At 42.4% G+C, this 20,932-nt stretch overlaps 2 protein-coding genes across 3 annotated transcripts; one reads left to right on the top strand and one right to left on the bottom strand.

Moving 5' to 3' along the window:
* Nucleotides 1-894: 894 nt before the first annotated feature.
* Nucleotides 895-5,197, bottom strand: LOC115128439 (proteasome subunit beta type-4-like). The gene is made up of 7 exons (XM_029658288.2): nucleotides 5,037-5,197; nucleotides 4,311-4,517; nucleotides 2,538-2,684; nucleotides 1,970-2,051; nucleotides 1,489-1,605; nucleotides 1,276-1,364; nucleotides 895-1,060 (listed from the first exon to the last, which is right to left on the bottom strand). Exons 1-7 carry the CDS (start codon nucleotides 5,150-5,152, stop codon nucleotides 1,048-1,050), a joined length of 771 nt encoding a protein of 256 aa, XP_029514148.1. The 5' UTR covers nucleotides 5,153-5,197; the 3' UTR covers nucleotides 895-1,047.
* A 584-nt stretch (nucleotides 5,198-5,781) lies between these two features.
* LOC115128438 (DNA-binding protein RFX5-like) lies at nucleotides 5,782-20,022 on the top strand. 2 transcript variants are annotated; one of them, XM_029658287.2, is made up of 11 exons: nucleotides 5,782-5,815; nucleotides 11,492-11,641; nucleotides 11,819-11,852; nucleotides 11,946-12,028; nucleotides 12,530-12,613; nucleotides 13,164-13,289; nucleotides 13,467-13,583; nucleotides 13,914-13,992; nucleotides 14,111-14,309; nucleotides 14,483-14,580; nucleotides 14,683-20,022. In XM_029658287.2, the coding sequence occupies exons 2-11, from the start codon at nucleotides 11,532-11,534 to the stop codon at nucleotides 15,736-15,738; spliced, it is 1,986 nt and encodes a 661-aa protein (XP_029514147.1). In that variant the 5' UTR covers nucleotides 5,782-5,815; nucleotides 11,492-11,531; the 3' UTR covers nucleotides 15,739-20,022. The 2 variants fall into 2 exon arrangements, with proteins under 2 accessions (XP_029514147.1, XP_064873825.1); XM_065017753.1 differs by lacking the exon at nucleotides 12,530-12,613.
* Nucleotides 20,023-20,932: the final 910 nt, after the last annotated feature.

Below are 20,932 nucleotides of genomic sequence, written 5' to 3'. Positions count from 1 at the left end.
AGTCTGTGGTCCCCACCTGCAGAATCACTCCTTTATTGGGGTGTCTTGCTAATTGCCTATAATTTCCACCTGTTGTCTATTCCATTTGCACAACAGCATGTGAAATGTATTGTCAATCAGTGTTGATTCCTAAGTGGACAGTGTGATTGACTTGGAGTTACATTGTGTTGTTTAAGTGTTCCCTTTATTTTTTTGAACAGGGTATTTAACTTCACTCACTTGTATGATTCTGTATGGCCCCGTGTAGCTCAGTTGGTAGAGCATGGTGCCTGCAACACCAGGGTTGTGGGTTTGATTCCCACGGGGGAACCAGTATGAAAATGTATGCACTCACTACTGGCTCTGGATAAGAGCGTCTGCTAAATGACAAATGTATGCTTCACCTAACACCCGTGCCAATATATCCTCCAAAGACTGGCTTCTCTGTTTTTATCACATAAGTGGATAGACAGGCCATTGCTTCATTTGATCTACATACTAAAAGCAATCTAGCCTTTAAAGAAATCCTGTCCACAGCGATAAATTACCTCAAGAAAACCAACTCTGCGTTCCAAGGAAATCTCAGATGTCGATGTCTTACCGACTGCTTTCTCTTGGATTACATCCTACCCCTGGGCTCATTTACATATTTTTGTATTATCACGTGAATGATTTTCCATTTTTAAATAAGAAATAAAATGTCAAGCTTGCTTTAATGGTGGGTTTTCCTTTGAGGTACTAACTGTTTGGTTGAACCAAAAACAAGTTTAGGTGTCCCCCCCTCCCCAAGAACCTTTACCCTTAGCTCTGCTTGTGTGTGGACCTTTCCAATTACAGAATATAAATCTAATTTCTCAGAACTTCACCAGATTTATTTTAAGCCTGATTGTCATTCAAGTTTAAATAACTCACCCATTCAGAAATGTACATTTATTTTTCATATTACAAAAGTGGGAAAAACTAAATTGGTTACATAGCAGCCTTTATCAAAGCGCTAACATTTTAGAATGTCATGGAACAGACTGATCGTGTGGCTTAACGTACAGTCCTGAATCGCCAACATCGTCCTTATTCAAACCCACTGCAAAAGAAAAGAATATACATTTTCATATCACTTAAGATGAACTAATCTACAATGCATCTTCAGTTAAACGCTATAATCAATTTAGGACAAATGACAGCTTTAAACAACAATTTCCTATCAAGTGATGTACTACACACAAGTACACTAAACATGCTAACTTCATGGACACTTCTGACTGGACAGTCACGATGAGTCATGTGGCTATAACCTACCTGACCATGTGGGCAATTTCCCAGTTGGTCTCACAGGACATGGGGCCAACAATCTCCACACCTTCTTCTGTCACAATGGCAATCTCATGCTAAAAACAGTCAAAACCGTCATGTCACAAATGGCTATGAGACTGGTAGCTTCAAAAACAGAAGAATTCACTATATGCTGTTGAAAATAACTAATTCGGGAGTGTTACGAGACTAACGACTCACCCTGTTGTAGGAGCGAGCATCGCGATAGTACAGCACTTTAAGGCAGCGCTCAATCAGCGCTCGCGCCTCATCCTTAGTGATCTCCACCTTGTTCTCCACCACCTCCCTCATCAGGGGCTGCATGGACACACAGAATAACCTTAAACAAACCCATACGTACTACAAAGGTCTTTGTTGAACTCCAACTGTGGAACATTCATTTTTACATACAGTATTACCATGAAGTAGTAGATGCATCATGCAGTACAGATTACACTCATTCCTTTTCTTATCCCTGAAGGGGTTGCCACTATTTCTATGAAAAAGTGTAGCTTGACGACTTTAAAAATAAAGGACTACTCCAGCCAATCATGGGAATAGAAACTATTGCATTTTATCTTTGATTTATAAAAGATACATTCTAAACTATGAAATGTATAGAAGTTATTACTGCCTCTCAATATTAGTCCCCTCGTGTGTTCATTAGCTTATTTGTCCTCACCTGGGCCAGGTAAGCACCAAACCCTGTCGCCACTGTAGGTGCCTCATAGGCCACGCCCAGCTTGTCCACGTAGCCCAGGAAGCTAGAGAAATAAAAGATGACAAGTTATGCATTTATTTTGACGTAGCTAGTTACAATATTTATAGCTGCAGGTCTCAAGTCAGTTTGATGTTAACATCAAGACCTATGAGGTTTGTTAAAAGGGGCGGCAGCATAGCCTAGTGGTTAGAGCGTTGGACTAGTAACCGAAAGGTTGCAAGAGTTCAACACGGACCCTTGCTGACAAGGTACAAATCTGTCGTTCTGCCCCTGAACAAGGCAGTTAACCCACTGTTCTTAAGCCGTCATTGAAAATAAGAATTTGTTCTTAACTGACATGCCTAGTTAAAAGGTCAAATAAAAAAGGCAAAAACTAACCAGGGTCATGGTTAAACTATTCGATCTAACATGACAACATTGGCAAGGGCACTCCTAAATTGCTAAGCAATTTCAAGAGTTCCACATCTCGGGCATTACTTCTGATAAGGACAAAAAAATGGACATTAAAGATGCTGAAAAATCATCCCACCTCTCGCCGTTGTAGAATCCACCAACGACCACAGTGTTCCACAGTGGGTTCATCTTGCTGCGGCGGTTGTACATTACCCGTGTCAACCAGGAGTGAATGGCTTTGGGGCTGTAGCTGTGACCGTCCCCCAGGAGCTCCTCATCGATCCTGGGATGCAAACACACAGACCTGATCAGTGGTGGTCCTCAGGGAGATAACCAAGAAAAGGTTTCAGCACCCCAAGTGAGGGAAATGACTCCTTATTGCCAGAAACCATTAAAACAAAGAGATCCTGCCCCAATCTCCTTAAAACCCATTATTATACTTTGTATCAATGATCCAGACCCTATACTCCAATCTATCTGCAAACATCTGCTTCCGTTAGTTTTTCATCTCCAGAAGTACACACCAAGGATGTCCTCTTCATTGTTAATTGCCTTCTCTCAAACCCGTAGTCAGTCTGCTATGATCCTATTACAATCTATGGCACCAAATATCTATACTGATGACATATTCTTCCAGATTGTTTCTCACTCTTTTCCCCACCTTTTAGATATCTTTAATGCATTTAGCAAAATTGCAGGATACAAGATCAATTGGGGGAAGTCTGCATTACTACCACTGAACAATAGACGAGAGTAATCTATTCCGTTAAACATCCCAGTGGTCCAGTATTCCAGATATCTGGGAGTACAAATGTATCCCTCCATGCAAAATATTGTACTGAATCATGCATGCAAAAAAAAAATGTACATAAATTATGTAATAATAATAATTCAATTCAATTGCGTTTTTCAGTGGTTAAAATGAACACCATTCCACAAATGTTTTCAGTATCAATGCTCCCTGTAGCACCACCTGGGCTCCCGAATGGCACAGCGGGGCATCGCAGAGGCACTGCATCACTACAATCCCTAGTTCGATTCCAAGCTGTATCACATCCAGCGTGATTGGGTGTCCCATAGGGTGTGTTTGGCCGTCATTGTAAATAAGAATTGGTTCTTAACTGACTTGCCTAGTTAAAATAAGGTTACATTTTTAACAAATTGTCAATAAACAAAAAAATTGTCTTGGGAAAAAATGTACTCCTTAATCTCCATGTGTCTGGAGGGGGTAAAAACCCAAGTACGTTCAGAAATTATGGGGGATGGCTCATTCCAAGACGTCCAACAAAAGCACAACCTGCCGAAGCACTTTTTTCCCGTACTTACAATTACGTTCGGCTAGGAGCGGTTATGTGGTACCTTGGGAAACCAAGTTTAATCCTCATCCCTTTCACAAGGTACTGCTTAGAAAAAGAGGTCTCGCATCTGAAATGTATTCTCTTCTAGTAAAGACCTCATCCAAGCAACTTTCAATTTGGCTGATTAGGGAAAAAAGTTGGGAGTTTAACTCAACCTTATTCCTTAATTATTTCCTCTCATGTTGTGCATATTCATATACTTCTGTCAATGGATAATATCTGTATATAAAAAATGTTGACACTAGCATATGCAAATGCACTGATGTCATTGACAGAGATAGTCCGATCTGCTTCTGTGTGCCAATGTCAGTGAGTTAAGCATACAAAGCTAAGGGCATCTCTTGCGGTTTCTCCTTTCTAGAACCAACCTATTATTATGAATGCTACTATATTATGAACTACTCCATTTTCTGCGTATGTGCCTTTTAAGAGTCAGCAATAAATAAATTAAAACAAAAACATATATATACTTTTAAAACATTAATGTAAATATTCACCATAAAGGACCAAGACAGCATATCTGATTTTTCTGAAAGAAACCTCAAACTTACACCATCTGTTCGATTATCTGCTTCATGTACTGGTAGTCTGCGTAGTCACCGGAAGCGCCCAGGATGGTGGTGTCATTCACCTTCATGAGACGAGAGATGTTACGGAACCGTGCCAGGGAACCATAGGAGCCCAGCATGTCAGCTGCGATGATGACTCCACCTGTAAATTTCACTCCCAACACTGATGTTCCCGTCACCATGGGGTTTCTAAAGTTTAGGGAGAAGAAAATGTAGATCGTTTGTCATGGGAAAGTTTTATTAGCTAACGTTACACTAAAAATGCAATATAGAGGAATGCATGCTGAACGTCCATTTAGGCTCATGCACGCGCATATATAACATATGGCGGGAGTAGGACTAGCTACATAATATGCTTCTATAGCATCCTTCGTGGTGGTGAGTTTGTTAGCTAGCTAGATAGCTACCTCACTGCCATGTCATACTAGCATTAGCTACCGTAAGCGCAATATGATTAGGTAGATAACTGGCGAGGCATAGATGGACAACTTATCACGTCAGTCAATTTGTGCGAAATAGAATAACATAGCGCGTGAACATATTCAGTTTAGCTAACTAGTAGCCCAACTAAATAATAGGGCAGTAGTCAGTGAGCTAACGTTAACTACATCGGCTAGCTCCACCATGATGATACAGCACTGCAGCGTACCGAGGAAATCGAAAGTGGGATGACATTATTAGGGTCTCCACTCAAAAGTATTTACTTACAGAGTGTGTTTGATAGGTCCGCATCCTGGGGCTAAACTGCTGCCAGGAAATGAATAAAATTGTCCGGGTTTTGGTCCATTCTCCCAGAAATTGAGCTTCAAACCGCTTGGATCCATGTTACAAATTTGCGGATGTGACGACACAGCTGCTCGTGTTGTGTTCTTTTGCAAAGATTAAGGGATACAGGAAGCAGACAATTATAACAAAAGCCAAACATTATATATCTTATTTATAACCACATGTAAACCTTAACCCGAAGTATAATAAATAAAACAAGAAACTCATCAATAACTTAGGTTTATTATAAATATTCGATGATTTAGTCAGAAGGAAAGGAGTAAAATCAGAGGGGAGTTAAATTGCACTAGATGCTGATCCAAGGTCAGGTTTACGTTTCCTGTGTTTAGAAGGCGAGGTTAGGATAGTGTTGTAGTAAACTGATTCTAGATCTGTGCATGGGGTAAGTTAGCCCAAAAGGAAATAAAATATTCATATATGGGTAAACCAATCAAGTATCTGTCACTAGGCAGAATTTTCTTAGACGAGCCATCAGCTCAGTTACTGGGCAGACCAACCATAACGCCTCCTATCAGAAAAATATTTAGCAAGAAAATAAAGCAATTGAACCAATAGAATTTAACTTACACTTGGTATCCGAGTAGAATTAGAACAATCCACCAATTGGAATTTACGTTTGCTTTGTAGTCAGGCAGACATGACATATTTGTCCAATCACAAAAAAAATCTGAAAGGGGATTTTTGCTGTATCTTTGGCTCAGGTACTTTCTTTTTCTTTTATAAAATAAATAGTCAAATATGTTTTTATTATATATATCACCGAATAATATGCGCAATTTAAACATTACTTTGATATATTGTTGAAAAAGTTTGAATTCTGTTACAATTAATGTTTCAAAAGGTGTTTCATTGCTTGCTGATGCTATCCCAGCTAGCTAGCTATCAAGTTTAGCTAACGTTAGTCACTTGCTAAGATTGAATACTAGTATTCAGTGAATCTACATGTGTTAAATGCCTATCGAACTAGCTTATTTGTTCTTCGTTTGTTATATGTGCTTTCTATTCCCAAAAAACTGACCACCAGTGTGTGCCTAGCCAGATGGCTAGCTAGCAAGCTAGCTACGGTGAATTGAAACATGTTGTGTCGATAAAGCGGGAAGTATGCAAATTGTAAGCGCATGACCATAGAATAGCACAAGCTGTGACATGAAAAAGCCATTGTTAACCATCTCAAGTAATGGAAGTCGCTAGCTAGCTGAGAGTGAAGCGAGTAGTTTGCAACGCTAGTGAGAAAAATACCCATGTCATGGCAGGTATTGGTACGCCAAAACCATGCCTCATAGTATTTCGGCACCGTGCTAGTGACAGCCGGGTAAGCCAGCTTGACAGCGGCTGCACTCTGTCAATGCGCCATTGTATTATGCCAATCAAGCTTTATAATTATGAACACTTCTTTTTTAATTATCCTACGTAATCGCCAGTTTGTCATGTTTTGGAAATGCAGACAGCATCGTGCATGTTTCACTCCCAAGTATTATTATTTTTCCAGACACGGATAGTGCGTTGGTTGCCGTAGTGGGAGTGTCCCTGGCTGTTCAACTGATTGACTTATTTTCTATTTAGGGGACAGCCTTGTAGCTGCAATAGTGTGCAGCTGCAGCCCGCAATTCGGGGTGTTCCTGCATGTGGCCACCCTTGAGCATCCCATTGGTTCCTTCATGAACCCCCCCCCCCATGAGCATCCAATTGGTTCCTGGATGTCTTCATGCATATGACACTTTTGAATGTGGAGTCAAAAGGAAAGTACAAGTATTATGTGAGTTTTTTGGCGGAGTCCACCTCGATGTCCTTCGCTCCCTCCTGCCCTCACTGTCTTTAACAGAACTGCAGGAAAACAGTGCCCAACAAGCCGGGGCGAAGGACACTGTCTTCCGGTCGCCCCCACCTCCTGCTAGCACGGGAGGCTGGGGGGACAACATGTGCTAGCGAACTAGCTAGCGACACTGTGTGCTAATTAGCTAGAGCACGGTGTCGCCCCCGCCTCCCACCTGCTGTGGAAGTCGTGTCCTTCACCCCTGCCTGTCGGGCACAGCTTTCTGTTGTGGGCCGACAGGCGGTGGTGAAATACACTTTCTACCGGTCGCCCCCGCCTCCCGCTAGCACAGCAGGCGGGAGGCTGGGGCGACACCGTGTGTTAGTTAACTTGATAGTTAGGGACACCGTGCGCTAGCTAGCACACTGTGTCGCTCCTGCCTGCTGTGTCCTTCGCTCCCGCCCGCCGAACGCCTGCCCTCATCGTAGTTAACAGAACTGCAGGATAACAGTGCATGACAGGTGTGGACGAAAGACACTATCTACCGGTGTACGGCTAACTAACTACAGTTGTCGCCCCTGCCCCTTCTTCTGTGGGGTGTATTGGCTGCTGGCATCCAACATTATTGTGCATTAATACCACCTACTGTACTGGAGCGCTCCCACCTGTCCGAGTTGAATAATTTAGCAATAGAAAGAGGGTAATGCAGATGCAAGAATGTTCCGAATTGCACCCTCCTGTGTAGCTGTAGCACGCATCACTGTACTTGATTTTGAAACTCAGATTTTTCTCATTAAAAAAAAAATGCTCATATTGATACATTGAATATATTGACACAAGATTGAAATGAAAAAAAAGACTATTTCACTTCTGCAGTACTATTCTTCATTTAATAATCCTGACCTGAAACAATCATGAGAGTGAGAAAGTTAGAGAGAGGGTCGAAGATCATACCCCCAAGACATGCTAACCTCTCACCATTACCAATAACAGGGGAGGTTAGCATGTCTTGGGGTTGTGATATTTGACCCTCTAACTTCCTTTCTCACTCATCATTATTAACTATTCATTTCAGGACTATCCGTAATCATGGAATCATCCATATTAGGATAATGTAGAAGTGTTTAGAAACATATTCTGTTCTTATTTACAATAAAAGTTACTCCAAAATGACACAATACATTTACCATGAATTTATAATTGGGCACAAAATAATCTGAAACACAACCAAAACTAAATGCAAATACATCCAACAAGTTTGTAGAGTCACACGCTTGATGTAGTCATTGCGTGCTAGGAATATGGGACCAAATCCTACATTTTGGCTACTTTATTTATAAGAATCTTTAGGGGTGTTAATAATTTTGACCCCTACCTTTTTGCGAGAAAAAACTATTACTTGTTTCAACAAAATATCTTTCTCTGAGCAATTGTATTAGTATAAAATAATATACAGTGCCTTCAGAAAGTATTCATACCCCTTGACTTATTCCACATTTTATTACAGCCTATTTTCAAGATGGATAAAATATATATTTTTCTCAACCATCTATCTACACACAATACCCAATAATGACAGTGAAAATGACCGTTATTAAAAATGTTGGCAAATTTATTGAAAAAAAAACCTTAAAATTTGTGGATTAGGCTATTTCAACCACACCCGTTGCTGACTAGTGTTCAAAATCGAGCACATAGCCATGCAATCTCCATAGACAAACATTGGCAGTAGAATGGAACGTACTGAAGAGCTCAGTGCCTTTCAATGTGGCACTGTCATAGGATGCCACCTTTCCAACAAGTAAGTTAGTAAAATTTCTGCCCTGCTAGAGCTGCCCCGGGTCAACTGTAAGTGCTGTTACTGTGAAGTGTAAACATCTAGGCGCAACAACGGTTCAGCCGCGAAGTGGTAGGCCACACACGCTCACAGAATGGGACCGCCGAGTGCTGAAGCGTGTAGCAATCGTCTGTCCTTGGTTGTAACATTCACTACGAGTTCCAAACTGCTTCTCGAAGCAACATCAGCTTCATGAAATGGGTTTCCATGGTCGAGCAGCCACACATAAGCCTAAGATCACCATGCGCAAAGCCAAATGTCGGCTACAGTGGTGTAAAGCTCTCCGCTATTGGATTCTGGAGCAGTGGAAAAGTGTTCTCTGGAGTGATGAAACGCTTCACCATCTGGCAGTCCAACGGAAAAATCTGGGTTTGGCGGATGCCAGAAGAACGCTACCTGCCCGAATGCATAGTGCCAACTGTAAAGTTTGGTGGAGGACGAAAAATGGTCCTGGGTTGTTTTTCATGGTTTGGGCTACGCCCCTTAGTTCCAGTGATGGAAATCTTAACGCTACAGCATACAATGACATTCTAGACGATTCTGTGCTTCCAACTTTGTGGCAACAGTTTAAGGAAGGCCCTTTCCTGTTTCAGCATGATAATGCACCCGTGCACAAAGCGAGGTCCATACAGAAAAGGTTTGTCGAGATAGTTGTGGAAGAACTTGTTAGTCAAAAATTTGTAGAAGCACCTTTGGCAGCGATTACAGTTGTCTTTATGGGTAAGTCTCTAAGAGCTTTTCAGACCTGGATTGTGCAACATTTGCCAATTATTATTTCTAAAATTCTTCAAGCTCTGTCAATTTGGTTGTTGAACATTGCTAGACAACCATTTTCAGGTCTTGCAATAGATTTTCATGAAGAGTTAAGTCAAAACTGTAATTTGGCTACTCAGGAACATTAACTGTCTTCTTGGTGAAATCCCTGAGTGGTTTCCTCTACGAAACTGAGTTAGGAAGGACCCCTGTATCTATGTAGTGATTGGGTGAATTGATATACCATCCAAATTGTAATGAATAACTTTACCATTCTTCAAGGGATATTCAATGTCTGCCTTTTTACATGTTTACCCATCTACCAATAGGTGCCCTTCTTTGTGAGGCATTGGAAAACCTCCCTGGTCTTTGTGATTGAATATGTGCTTGAAATTCACTGCTCGACTGAGGGACCTTACTCATAATTGTATGTGTATGGTACAGAGATGAGGTAGTCATTCAAAAATCATGCTAAACACTATTATTGCACAGAGTCCATGCAACTTAAATTCAGTCTGCAACACAACAAAATGTGGAAAAAGTCAAGGGGTGTGAATACTTTCTAAAGGCACTGTAATTTTCCAATTATTATTTTTGAATACAATATAGCTCAGTATTTGAATTATTTATTATATACAGTCATTATGTAACGACCGTCTGTGGTGGAAGAAGGTGAAGACCAAAGCGCAGCATGGTAAGTGTTCATATTTTTTATAAAATAACTGAACACTGAACAAAACAATAAACGACAAACGAACAGTCCCGTAAGGTGAATGGAAAAAACACTAAACAGGAAATAATCACCCACAAAACACAGGTGGGAAAAGGCTACCTAAGTATGATTCTCAGTCAGAGACAACGAATGACACCTGCCTCTGATTGAGAACCATACCAGGCCAAACACAAAACCACAACATAGAAAAAAAGAACTACCCACCCCAACTCACGCCCTGACCAAACTAAAACAAAGGAGCTAAGGTCAGAACGTGACACATTATTGCACATTTTTTATCAAGGGTGTCAATAATTTGGGACCACACTGTATACAGTGGGGCAAAAAAGTATTTAGTCAGCCACCAATTGTGCAACTTCTCCGACTTAAAAAGATGAGAGAGGCCTGTAATATTCATCATAGGTACACTTCAACTATGACAGACAAAATGAGAAAAAAAAATCACATTGTAGGATATTTCATGAATTTATTTGCAAAGAATCCATCCAGTTGATGCAACTTTCCAGACTTTTGTACCACTTTTCAATAAATGTTAATCACATACTCACGGACAGTTTCCTTGTTGAGATTCAATTGGCACATACGCATTTGTGTTGCCATCATATTTTTTTAATTTAATGTTTATTTTACTAGGCAAGTCAGTTAAGAACAAATTCTTATTTACAATGATGGCCTACCGGGGAACAGTGAGTTAACTAACTGCCTTGTGGCAGAACGACAGATTTGTACCTTGTCAGCTCTGGGATTTGATGACTGAAGAGGCCCAACGCTCTAACCTGTTGAGCACTGAGCAAACAGTCAATGGTTGTATTTGACATTTATTTTTTAAGAGTATGGATTTCAGCAATCAAAGAAAGGCATGCAACTACAGAGGATAAACATAGGTAAGGGTTTAGTCATAGATTTTTTTTTTTTTTAAGTATTGACCTTGGGCGAATCGATGTAATTGGAGCTGAATTCCAAGCCTGGTCTCTGCTCCACTCCATTGGTGGATTTAATCAGAAACTAACTTCTATCAGTACTACCATCATCATAGTCAGATATAATCCATAGTTTCCATTTGGATTTAAATGAAACGAAATGAAGGCTTCTTCTGTCTTGTCTTGTTGGGCAGCTTATCAGTTGAAAATTCACTAACATTGTGCATGTCCAATAAAGAGTGTTATTGGATGTGGAGGGATAGATTTAACATTCTCAACTAAAACTAAAAGTTGCTTTTAAAATATCAAATGACAGCCCCCAGCAAATTCCACAGTGCTTAGAACAGTGTTATAACGTTTACCCTCCTCTCCTCATTTCAGAGGCCTCAGGGTGTGTTTGCCACCGCTGTGTGAGCAAACAATGACGGAGGACAGGCTGAAGGCGGACCCCTCCAAGCGGGAGGGGCTGGACTCAGTAGAGGGAGACACAGAGCCCAGCCTGCTGCTGCAGAAACTAAAGAGCAACATCTCGTAAGTCCCACCCCTCTGTCCACACAGCCACTGCTTAAATCATCAAAATGTACTAAAATATTGTGTAGTATCAGCACCCTCTCCAACATTTCCTGCCATTTATCTCATACAGCTTATCCATCAGTGTCATTAGAAAGTCTGCAGAAATGTGTTTGTAATAGCTGTTTCTTTTCGCAGTAAGAATGTACAGGGCAAAGTGGACGTTATCCTGGTGAGTACCAAGACATCTTTGGTATTGCTCTGTGTATGAATTGCCTTGTCTATGAATGACCCAGATTGTATCCTATGTCTCACCTACCCACAGCAAGATGTGCAGCGCTTCTCTGACAACGACAAACTCTACCTTTACCTCCAGCTGCCTTCTGGCCCCAGTTCAGGGGAGAAAAGGTGAGCATCATTATAATCAGAAATCACTCTGGGTCTAGCACTCTATGATTGTCCTCCTGGAGGGACATATTTGTGGCTCTTCAGATGACTGAAGAGGCTGATGTATGGCTCACAAATCCCACTGAAGAGGCCAGTGTGTGTGTGGTGGTAGTGGCTGATAGTGGTTGATGTTTATCCTCTCCTTTCGTTGTTGCCGCTTGTCCTCAGTGGCACGGTGGAGGTCTTTTTCATGATGTGCAGCCCTACCGTGGATGGCCTTCCTCCATTTTGTTTTATTTCCATTCAGTCCATTAGAGATACATTAGGTGTCATGCAAGCAAGCGTTGCTGCAGTGGTCCATCCAGAAGGGGGTGCATTGTACCTACCTGCTGGTGGCTTTAAGTTTAGTTTTGATCTGGATGTTATTGTGTGCGTTTGAGATGCAGAGATTCAACAGACCATGCAGATCTATGTATCTCAAACATGCACGCATCTCCAAATTCCCCAAACTCTTTTTCTCAGTCTGGCAATGGCCCCGCTGGCACAACTTAGGCGGTGGTGTATTTCTGCATCGATGTCAGCTTTGGAGGAGAGAACACTGCCAAGGTAAGGGAAGAGGTCCACGTTTTCATGGGTGTTATTGTAAACATGTATACAAAGCTCAATAACCCAGTCACATACTGACTTCCCCCATAACACTTTACACTTAAAACGATTCATAAATGCTATTATAAGTAGTTTATAAACTATAAATTATTTAGTTAATAGTTTATAAATCTGTTATAAACAGTTGACACTGATTGACATTTTGTGATTGTTATTTAGTTGCTTGCCAAAATGTGAGTGCATATTGATTATTATTACTATTGCCAGGGCAGCAATGCATGTTTGAGCTGGAATAAAACAGCAGCAACATGAACCTTGTGCTGGCTTTTCATCTTTCTTTTTTTTGGGGGGGGGGCACCGGTTGAGAAGTTGGGGATGTGTAAATCTCCTCCTTAGATTTTTTTTATTTTTAATGTTCACCGCCTTAACTTGTTTCAAAATGTCTACATTGAACTGTCGTTTTGTTTCCCGCCACAAGAAAGAAAGAAAAAATGTATCAGCAAAACATGGCTGCTGAGATGTACTGCTTTGCTGTGTTTGTCCTGAGCAGCAGCAGCAGTGACCCCAGCTCCTTCAACACAGCTGACCAGCTGCACACCTGCAACTGGATCCGCAGCCACCTGGAGGAGCACGCAGACACCTGCCTGCCCAAGCAAGACGTCTACGAGACATACAAGTAAGTTCATGTCATGAGGCACAGCTGTGACTGTGAGTTACAAATGTACTCGTGAACCCGGACTACCTGGACATCAATAAGAAATGTTCGTTTTCCCGTTTGAAACGCTTTGCTACGGTGTGCCCTAATGAAAACAACCCAGCTAATGTTATGATCTCTTACACTCTCATCCCCCAGGAGATACTGTGAAAACCTGCTGCACCGGCCTCTGAGTGCTGCCAACTTTGGGAAGATCATCCGTGACATCTTCCCCAACATCAAAGCCCGGAGGCTTGGTGGCAGGGGACAGTCCAAATATCCTTTCAGTCTGTTACGAGGTTGTTTTGGGAGGCCCTTTAAGCATTTTAACGCAATTTTACTTTTGTTTGCCACAACTGCATTGACACCTGTAAATGAAATATTCAAACGTCTCCCTGAATGCTGGATGGAATTCAGGGATTCACCCATACTTCAATGCATCCTATTTGCATCCTATTTTATATTTTTGCACAATATGGGAAATGGGGATAGAATAATGCCACAGAGTACAAAGGATCAAAAAGTATTACCATAATCTATTGATAAGTGGAGAGGGTGGGGTTCCCCTTTCTGTCTACAGTTATTCCTTAACTCCTCTGCTGACACGTATTGTTATAGTGGAATCCGCAGGAAGACGGTGCTAAACATGCCACTGTTGCCAAACCTGGACCTGAAAAACGACCCAGTATGTATGACTAGCCAACTGCACTTCCTGGTTAGATGATAGCACACTACCATTGCTTTTGCTATAGCTAAGTGCAAAAATGACTGTCAGTAGTGATTAAGGCTGTACGTCCATGTAGTCGGAGCTGACGGAGCTGGTGCAGACCTACAAGCAAGAGGTGACGGAGGCGGCTTGTGAGCTCATCTGTGATTGGGCCCAGAAGATCCTCAAGCGTTCCTTTGACACAGTGGTCGAGATCGCCCGTTTTCTTGTGCAGGAGCACATCGTCAATCCGCGCTGCAGCCAGGCTGAACTTGTCACTTCTGCCGCTATGGCAGGTGAGTCTCAGTGTTTCCATCATACTGTGTTCAGTCGTCCTCGTTACACTGTTTTCAGTCGTCCTCGTTACACTGTGTTCAGTCGTCCTCGTTATACTGTGTTCAGTCATCTTCAATACCATCCGCAACCATCTTATGGTTGGAATTTCTTGTGATTTTTCTCTGTCTCACAGGAGGTCCTGCAAAGCCCCACAAGGTGATCAAGAAGAACCCAGTACCATCCAAAGGAGGTGGGCCAGAGACGGAAGGGAGCGGCTCTGAAGCTAAAGTAGTGAGTGCATCAACAATACCCTTTCAAAGACTAAACGTTGTAATAATGAGCCATGTCTACTTATATTGATTTTATGTAACACAATGATGTTGTTTCTCTCAGAGGGATAAAGACGTTGGGGATCAGTCGTTGCCAGGGAAACTGCAGTCCAGTGACAAGGTTATGAAAGGGGCGGAGTCGGTACGCCCGGGGGGTCGCGAATTGCAGGTGGAGGCTCTGATGAAACACTTGCCCCGAATCCTGCCTCGCAGCTCTGTCCCGGAAAAGTCCCAGCTTTCGGTGCGCTCCTCGCCTCCCTCGCTGGCGCCCAAAGACGCAGGCGGCATGAAAGTCATCACGATGACTGCCCTGCCCCAGCAGCAAGGGGGCGCTCTCCCCGTCATGATCCTCCCCCAGAGCGTCAGCCTCTCCTACCCCGACAGGGAAAAAGCCCCGTCAATCACTATGGCGCCCGTGGCACCAACGTCGGTGGTGCAGAGGGCTCGCGCAGTGGGCAAACGGGCCCCCGAGGCAGCAAGTGGGAGCCCCGGGCCGGGAGGCACGCCGGCCAAACGGAAAAGAGGACGACCCAGGAAGCCACGGCCAGAGGACACCACCCCCCCGCAGCCGCCCCCTCCACCCTTACCCTCGGTCAACCAAGCCCCTATTATGAATTCCCTCACCGGAGGGGTGATCCAGAAAGCCTGCTCTTCCTCCTCCTCCCAGGTGGTGGAGGTCGTATTCCAGGACCAGCAGGCCGTGGTACTAGGTCAGCTGCATTCGGTAGCGGACACAGGTGACCCAGAGCACCGGGGCGTGGTGCTCGAGACTGACCCACGGCCCGTGCTGCTGCTGTCAGGGGCCAGTCACACAAACTGGGACATGGGCAGGGCCATGGTAGAGGTCATCCAGAGGGCCCCGAGACCACCCACCATCATCACCAAGAACAACAACAACTCCCAGTCTACCCCCCAGCACCGCCTGCCCCTGCCCACTGTGGTGGAGGATCGAGGGGAGGTGGAGATCACCCTCACCCCCGTGGAGCCTTCGGACGATCTGCCGACCCCCACTGGCCAGGCTAGCTCGACCCCCACTGCCCAGGCTAGCTCGGAGGGTGGCCCCACACCCGATGACAGCTCTAAAGAACCTAGCCCTGGCCTTCCTTGTCCCAGAGACTAAGGAGCACTAAGGGACTTTATACTACCCTTAGGGGGAGGATAACCACCCCCAATCATCTTCTCCCAGGTAGCGTCTTCTCCCCGATTGGTGGAAATCCAAGATTGGTAGCGCAGAGAGCCAAGAAGGATTGATGAAGCCTAAACACTATTAATCCCTGTTGACCTTCCGTTTATAACTCTTTGCTGTGACTCTAACTGCATGTTTGTCTTTGTAATTGTGAGCAGAGAGAGCGATAAAGGCGGTTCCATAGTTCTTATGACGAGGGGGGGGGTATTTACGGGTTCGGACCTTTTAAGGTATTAAGTGCTACTCTCCCTGAGAGGAACTCCCCTCAGTGTTTATTTTCTTTTAATAATATACAGTTGAAATCGGAAGTTTACATACACCTTAGCCAAATACATTTAAACTCAGTTTTTCATAATTCCTGGCATGTAATCCTAGTAAAACTTCCCTGTCTTTGGTCAATTAGTATCACCACTTTATTTTAAGAATGTGAAATGTCAGAATAACATTTGATTTATTTCAGCTTTTATTTCACATTCCCAGTGAGTCAGAAGTTTACATGCACTCAATTAGTATTTGGTAGCATTGCCTTTAAACTGTTTAACTTGGTTCAAACGTTTCGGGTAGCCTTCCCACAATAAGTTGGGTGAATTTTGGCCCATTCCTCTTGACAGAGCTGGTGTAACTGAGTCAGGTTTTTAGGCCTCCTTGTTCGCACACGCTTTTTCAGTTCTGCCCACAAATTTTCTATAGGATTGAGGTCAGGGCTTTGTGATGGCCACTCCAATACCTTGACTTTGTTGTCCTTAAGCCATTTTGTGCCACCCCTGTGCTTCACAGTTGGGATGGTGTTCTTCGGCTTGCAAGCTTCCCCCTTTTTCCTCCAAACATAACGATGACTCATTATAGCCAAACAGTTCTATTTTTCTTTCATCAGACCAGAGGACATTTCTCCAAAAACCGTTGTCTGGCTTTTTAATGGCGGCTTTGGAGCAGTGGCTTCTTCCTTGCTGAGTGGCCTTTCAGGTTATGTCGATATAGGACTTGTTTTACTGTGGATATAGATACTTTTGCACTTGTTTCCTCCAGCATCTTCACAAAGTTGTTTGCTGCTGTTCTGGGATTGATTTGCACTTTTCGCACCAAAGTGCGTTCATCTCTAGAAGACAGAACGTGTCTACTTCCTGAGAGGTGTGACGGCTGCGTGGTCCCATGGTGTTTATACTTGCATACTATTGTTTGTACAGATGAACGTGGTACCTTCAGGCGTTTGGAAATTGCTCCCAAGGATGAACCAGACTTGTGTAGGTCTACAATTTTTTTTCTGAGGTCTTGGCTGATTTACAAGTGAAATAATCTGTCCGTAAACAATTGTTGGAAACATTACTTGTGTCATGCACAAAGTAGATGTCCTAACCGACTTGCCGTAACTATAGTTTGTTAACAAGAAATTTGTGGAGTGGTTGAAAAACGAGTTTTAATGACTCCAACCTAAGTGTATGTAAACTTCCGACTGTATATCTTTGGTTGTGTTATGTTAATGTTTGTAGTTGTGCTTTCAAATAGACTTCCAGAGTAAAGGAGAATGCATGACTCGTTGCTGGTGGAGCTGCATTTAAATGATGCCACAGTGTTGTAAAAAATTGTGTGACAAGATTGTGAGTTTGCCCCCTCCCCCTTCTCCAAATCCATTAAATTGGAGTGTGACAAGGCGAGCACTTACCAGGTCGTCATGCCAATATTACAGCACTTCCTGTTAGCGATTTAACATAGATTACGAAACGTAGACACCATATAGGCTAGACTATGACAAACAGTCATTAAATATGCCTATTTTGAACTTGCATCACCTCGGGCGAAAGCGTCAAAGCACAAACCTGCGAGCCTAGTGTAAAACCTTGAGCGCGGCAAAGAGACATAATGAAATATTAGCGCAGATTTAGAAAATTATTTAGCCTGATGCTAAGCTAATGCAGGTTGCCAAGCCCTTTTTTTTAATAAGTTATGGATGTTGTACCTTAGTCCTAGAGTGTATAAATATGATATAATTTTCACATTTTCAAACTGTCTGGCAGAGACAACTATTTTTAGTCACCCTTTGCCAAACTTTCAGCCTCTGGCTTTGCCTAGGGGTGCATACATCTTTGGTGCTGAACTGAGGCATATTGCAATACATAGCAGTACATGATAATGTAAGATATTGATACCCTTCAATCCAAACCCAGCATATCATCCAAAGTATCATCAGCCTTAAATAGCCTGGTTTTGTGTTTTTTATACCTTCCGTCCTTTGACAATGGGCGATTTCAATTTGTGATCCCCAGCCTCAGCCCTTTTGGAATTAAATTGAAGCAGACAACAAGAATATTTGCACTGATATGAAGAAATCAAAAAGGGAAGAGCCTGTTGGTTAGAACATATAATAGTAGTGATTACTAGGAATTAAAACAATGATTAAAAACCTGCTATATGCTTGAGGTAGTTTTAGATGAGGCTATGTTAGCTTTATTTTTCATTAGAGTTGATGGTGAAATTTGACTGAATTGAGAATGAGCACTACGGAATTAGACTTTATTATTAGTCTATGCCATGTTATTGTCCTTCTGTAAACTATGGGCTTATGAAGAGAGAAACTTTATGTAAATTCATGATGCATTCATTTGGTACTGTATTGGTGAGGACACAAGTTTGTCTACACACTACACTATTTCCTGGGAAAACAGGGATTCCCTATGTCTGTCTTAATAGATTTTCTCCCCAACCAGTATGTAGTACAAGGGTGACCAACCATATACATACATGTGGCCAACCTTCTTGCTTGCAGGCTTTTGTCCCAGCCCTATTCTTACATACCTGATTCTATTCTACTAATCAGCTACTCGTGATTAGGTAAATCAGTTGTGTTAGAGCAGAGCTGGAATGAAATCCTGCAGTGCATACCTTGTAGCTGTGAGGAGGGTTGGCCACCCCTGATCTAGTATATTCTATTGGTCTGTTAATTGTGTAATTACGAGCAGAGCTGGAATGAAATCCTGCAGTGCATACCTTGTAGCTGTGAGGAGGGTTGGCCACCCCTGATCTAGTATATTCTATTGGTCTGTTAATTGTGTAATTACATGTGCATAGTTATAGTAACTCAACTTATCCTCGTTGATGACATTGGAGTATGAGCTAGCAATGATCTCAGAGTTGTATTAGTCAATTGACAGATCAAGTTAATATCAGTAAGAGGTGGGTTTTACTTTGAATGAAAACTACTGATAAACTGGAGGCCCAGGGGACACAAACAGGTAACCCCTTCCCTAAGTAAGTGCAGGTCCTTTAGTGTGCAGTTAAATGAGTGTTGCAGTAAGTGAATGAGTGCGTGGGAGAACTTTTTCACTGTGGAGCCACGGTGCTCAAAAGAAACGGGTTAGAGAATCAAAGATAAGGATCGGGATCCGGGTATCGGAGCCTTGACCATAACTGGCGGTCAAACCACATCATGACCGACCACGGTCAAGCTCTGTAGATGCTCTGTTGATGGTGGTAACTCTCTGTAAACCAGCCCGGCTAGCTATGTAGTGGTTAAGTAGCTTCATAGCTTTGCTTTGCGGTTTGTTTGAGTCATGCAAATAAGAAGATTGCAAATTAGTCATTTTGCTATTGTTGTTTTATCAAATCTATAAAAACATGATTTATCATATGTGCTTTTGTTGATATAAGTCATTAAAGTTTCATTCATTGTACAGGTCATTTGAAGTCCAGTTTTAACATGAATGTCTTTGAATTTCAAAGACACTTACAGTTTTAAAAAAATCTGTCCATGCATGGTTTTATGTGACAGTAATTATATTATTCTACGATTCAATAAAAAAAACCTGTTACTCTCCTAGATTAGAAAGCATACGTCAAACCATAAAATGTATTGACTAAGGGTTTAAAAATGAGATGTGTTAAGTTATCTGTTTTAGTTTAACATTATATTCCCCCAGGTTGTGTTTTGCACTTTATTTATACCTGAAGATTAAATCATTTACAATTTGGTGTGCATTTGGTGTGCACATAAAAAACAGAATCCTGATTTGATCATTAAGAATTGCACCTTACATGTTAGTGATTTTATACGTGCAACTCTGAATGCCCTTGTTTGAATTGTTTTTTTCTAAATCATTGTCTCAGAGTTGTATCATTTACATCTATGCTTCCTTTTAAAAAAACAGAGCTAAACAAAATGATGCCAACAACAACTAATGTGAATATATTTTCCTATGCTGACTAATAAATGTTGTTAAAGGGTAATTGGAGAGATGTTGGGTGTTGATCATTTGTGTATTTTTTTTTTACTCTTCTCTTAAAGACGCACTCCAGCTATTTTGAAACTTTCCCTGTTGAAAAGCAATATCCCACATATAAATTTGAGCGAGAGAAATAGTGTAAACTTCATGGAGTAGGCCTTCAAGTAGTTGGTCCGATGGCCCTCTGATGTCATCGGCCTACCCACCTGCTTGAGGAACAATACAGAACAAAAGAGGAAAGCCTCCACACACACACACACACACACACACACTTAAAAGAGGACACCTGGATCACCTATTAAGATGTGCCCTTTGTTAAGTAAATCAGGTGTTAAATGAGCTGAAAATGACACTGCAGTAGGACTTTAAGGGAGGGAGAGTAGAGGGAGAGAGTTTTTAATCCATTGAGGCAATGGAGCTGTTTTGAGCTCTTCCTAATTTCGGAACCCATATTAAGCTCTTCCAAACCATTTTTACATTTACATTTAAGTCATTTAGCAGACGCTCTTATCCAGAGCGACTTACAAATTGGTGCTTTCACCTTATGACATCCAGTGGAACAGCCACTTTACAATAGTGCATCTAGGTCTTTTAAGGGGGGTGAGAAGGATTACTTTATCCTATCCTAGGTATTCCTTAAAGAGGTGGGGTTTCAGGTGTCTCCGGAAGGTGGTGATTGACTCCGCTGTCCTGGCGTCGTGAGGGAGTTTGTTCCACCATTGGGGGCCAGAGCAGCGAACAGTTTTGACTGGGCTGAGCGGGAACTGTACTTCCTCAGTGGTAGGGAGGCGAGCAGGCCAGAGGTGGATGAACGCAGTGCCCTTGTTTGGGTGTAGGGCCTGATCAGAGCCTGGAGGTACTGAGGTGCCGTTCCCCTCACAGCTCCGTAGGCAAGCACCATGGTCTTGTAGCGG

This window comes from Oncorhynchus nerka, linkage group LG4 (assembly GCF_034236695.1).
Source record: "Oncorhynchus nerka isolate Pitt River linkage group LG4, Oner_Uvic_2.0, whole genome shotgun sequence".
Taxonomy (NCBI): Eukaryota; Metazoa; Chordata; class Actinopteri; order Salmoniformes; family Salmonidae; genus Oncorhynchus; species Oncorhynchus nerka.
The sequence above is the reverse complement of the archived record's forward strand: the minus strand, read 5'-3'. Positions and strand labels throughout refer to the sequence as shown.

What these genes read in the sequence shown, in the direction of transcription:
- LOC115128438 (XM_029658287.2), top strand. Translation starts at nt 11,532, where the DNA reads ATGACGGAGGACAGGCTGAAGGCGGACCCCTCCAAGCGGGAGGGGCTG. An exon ending in AAACTAAAGAGCAACATCTC is followed by an intron (nt 11,642 to 11,818) that starts GTAAGTCCCACC and finishes TTCTTTTCGCAG; the next exon opens with TAAGAATGTACAGGGCAAAG. An exon ending in GCGGCTCTGAAGCTAAAGTA is followed by an intron (nt 14,581 to 14,682) that starts GTGAGTGCATCA and finishes TGTTTCTCTCAG; the next exon opens with AGGGATAAAGACGTTGGGGA.
- LOC115128439 (XM_029658288.2), bottom strand. Translation starts at nt 5,152, where the DNA reads ATGGATCCAAGCGGTTTGAAGCTCAATTTCTGGGAGAATGGACCAAAA. An exon ending in CAGATAATCGAACAGATGGT is followed by an intron (nt 2,685 to 4,310) that starts GTAAGTTTGAGG and finishes TTTGCATCCCAG; the next exon opens with GATCGATGAGGAGCTCCTGG. An exon ending in GGATTCTACAACGGCGAGAG is followed by an intron (nt 2,052 to 2,537) that starts GTGGGATGATTT and finishes TTATTTCTCTAG; the next exon opens with CTTCCTGGGCTACGTGGACA.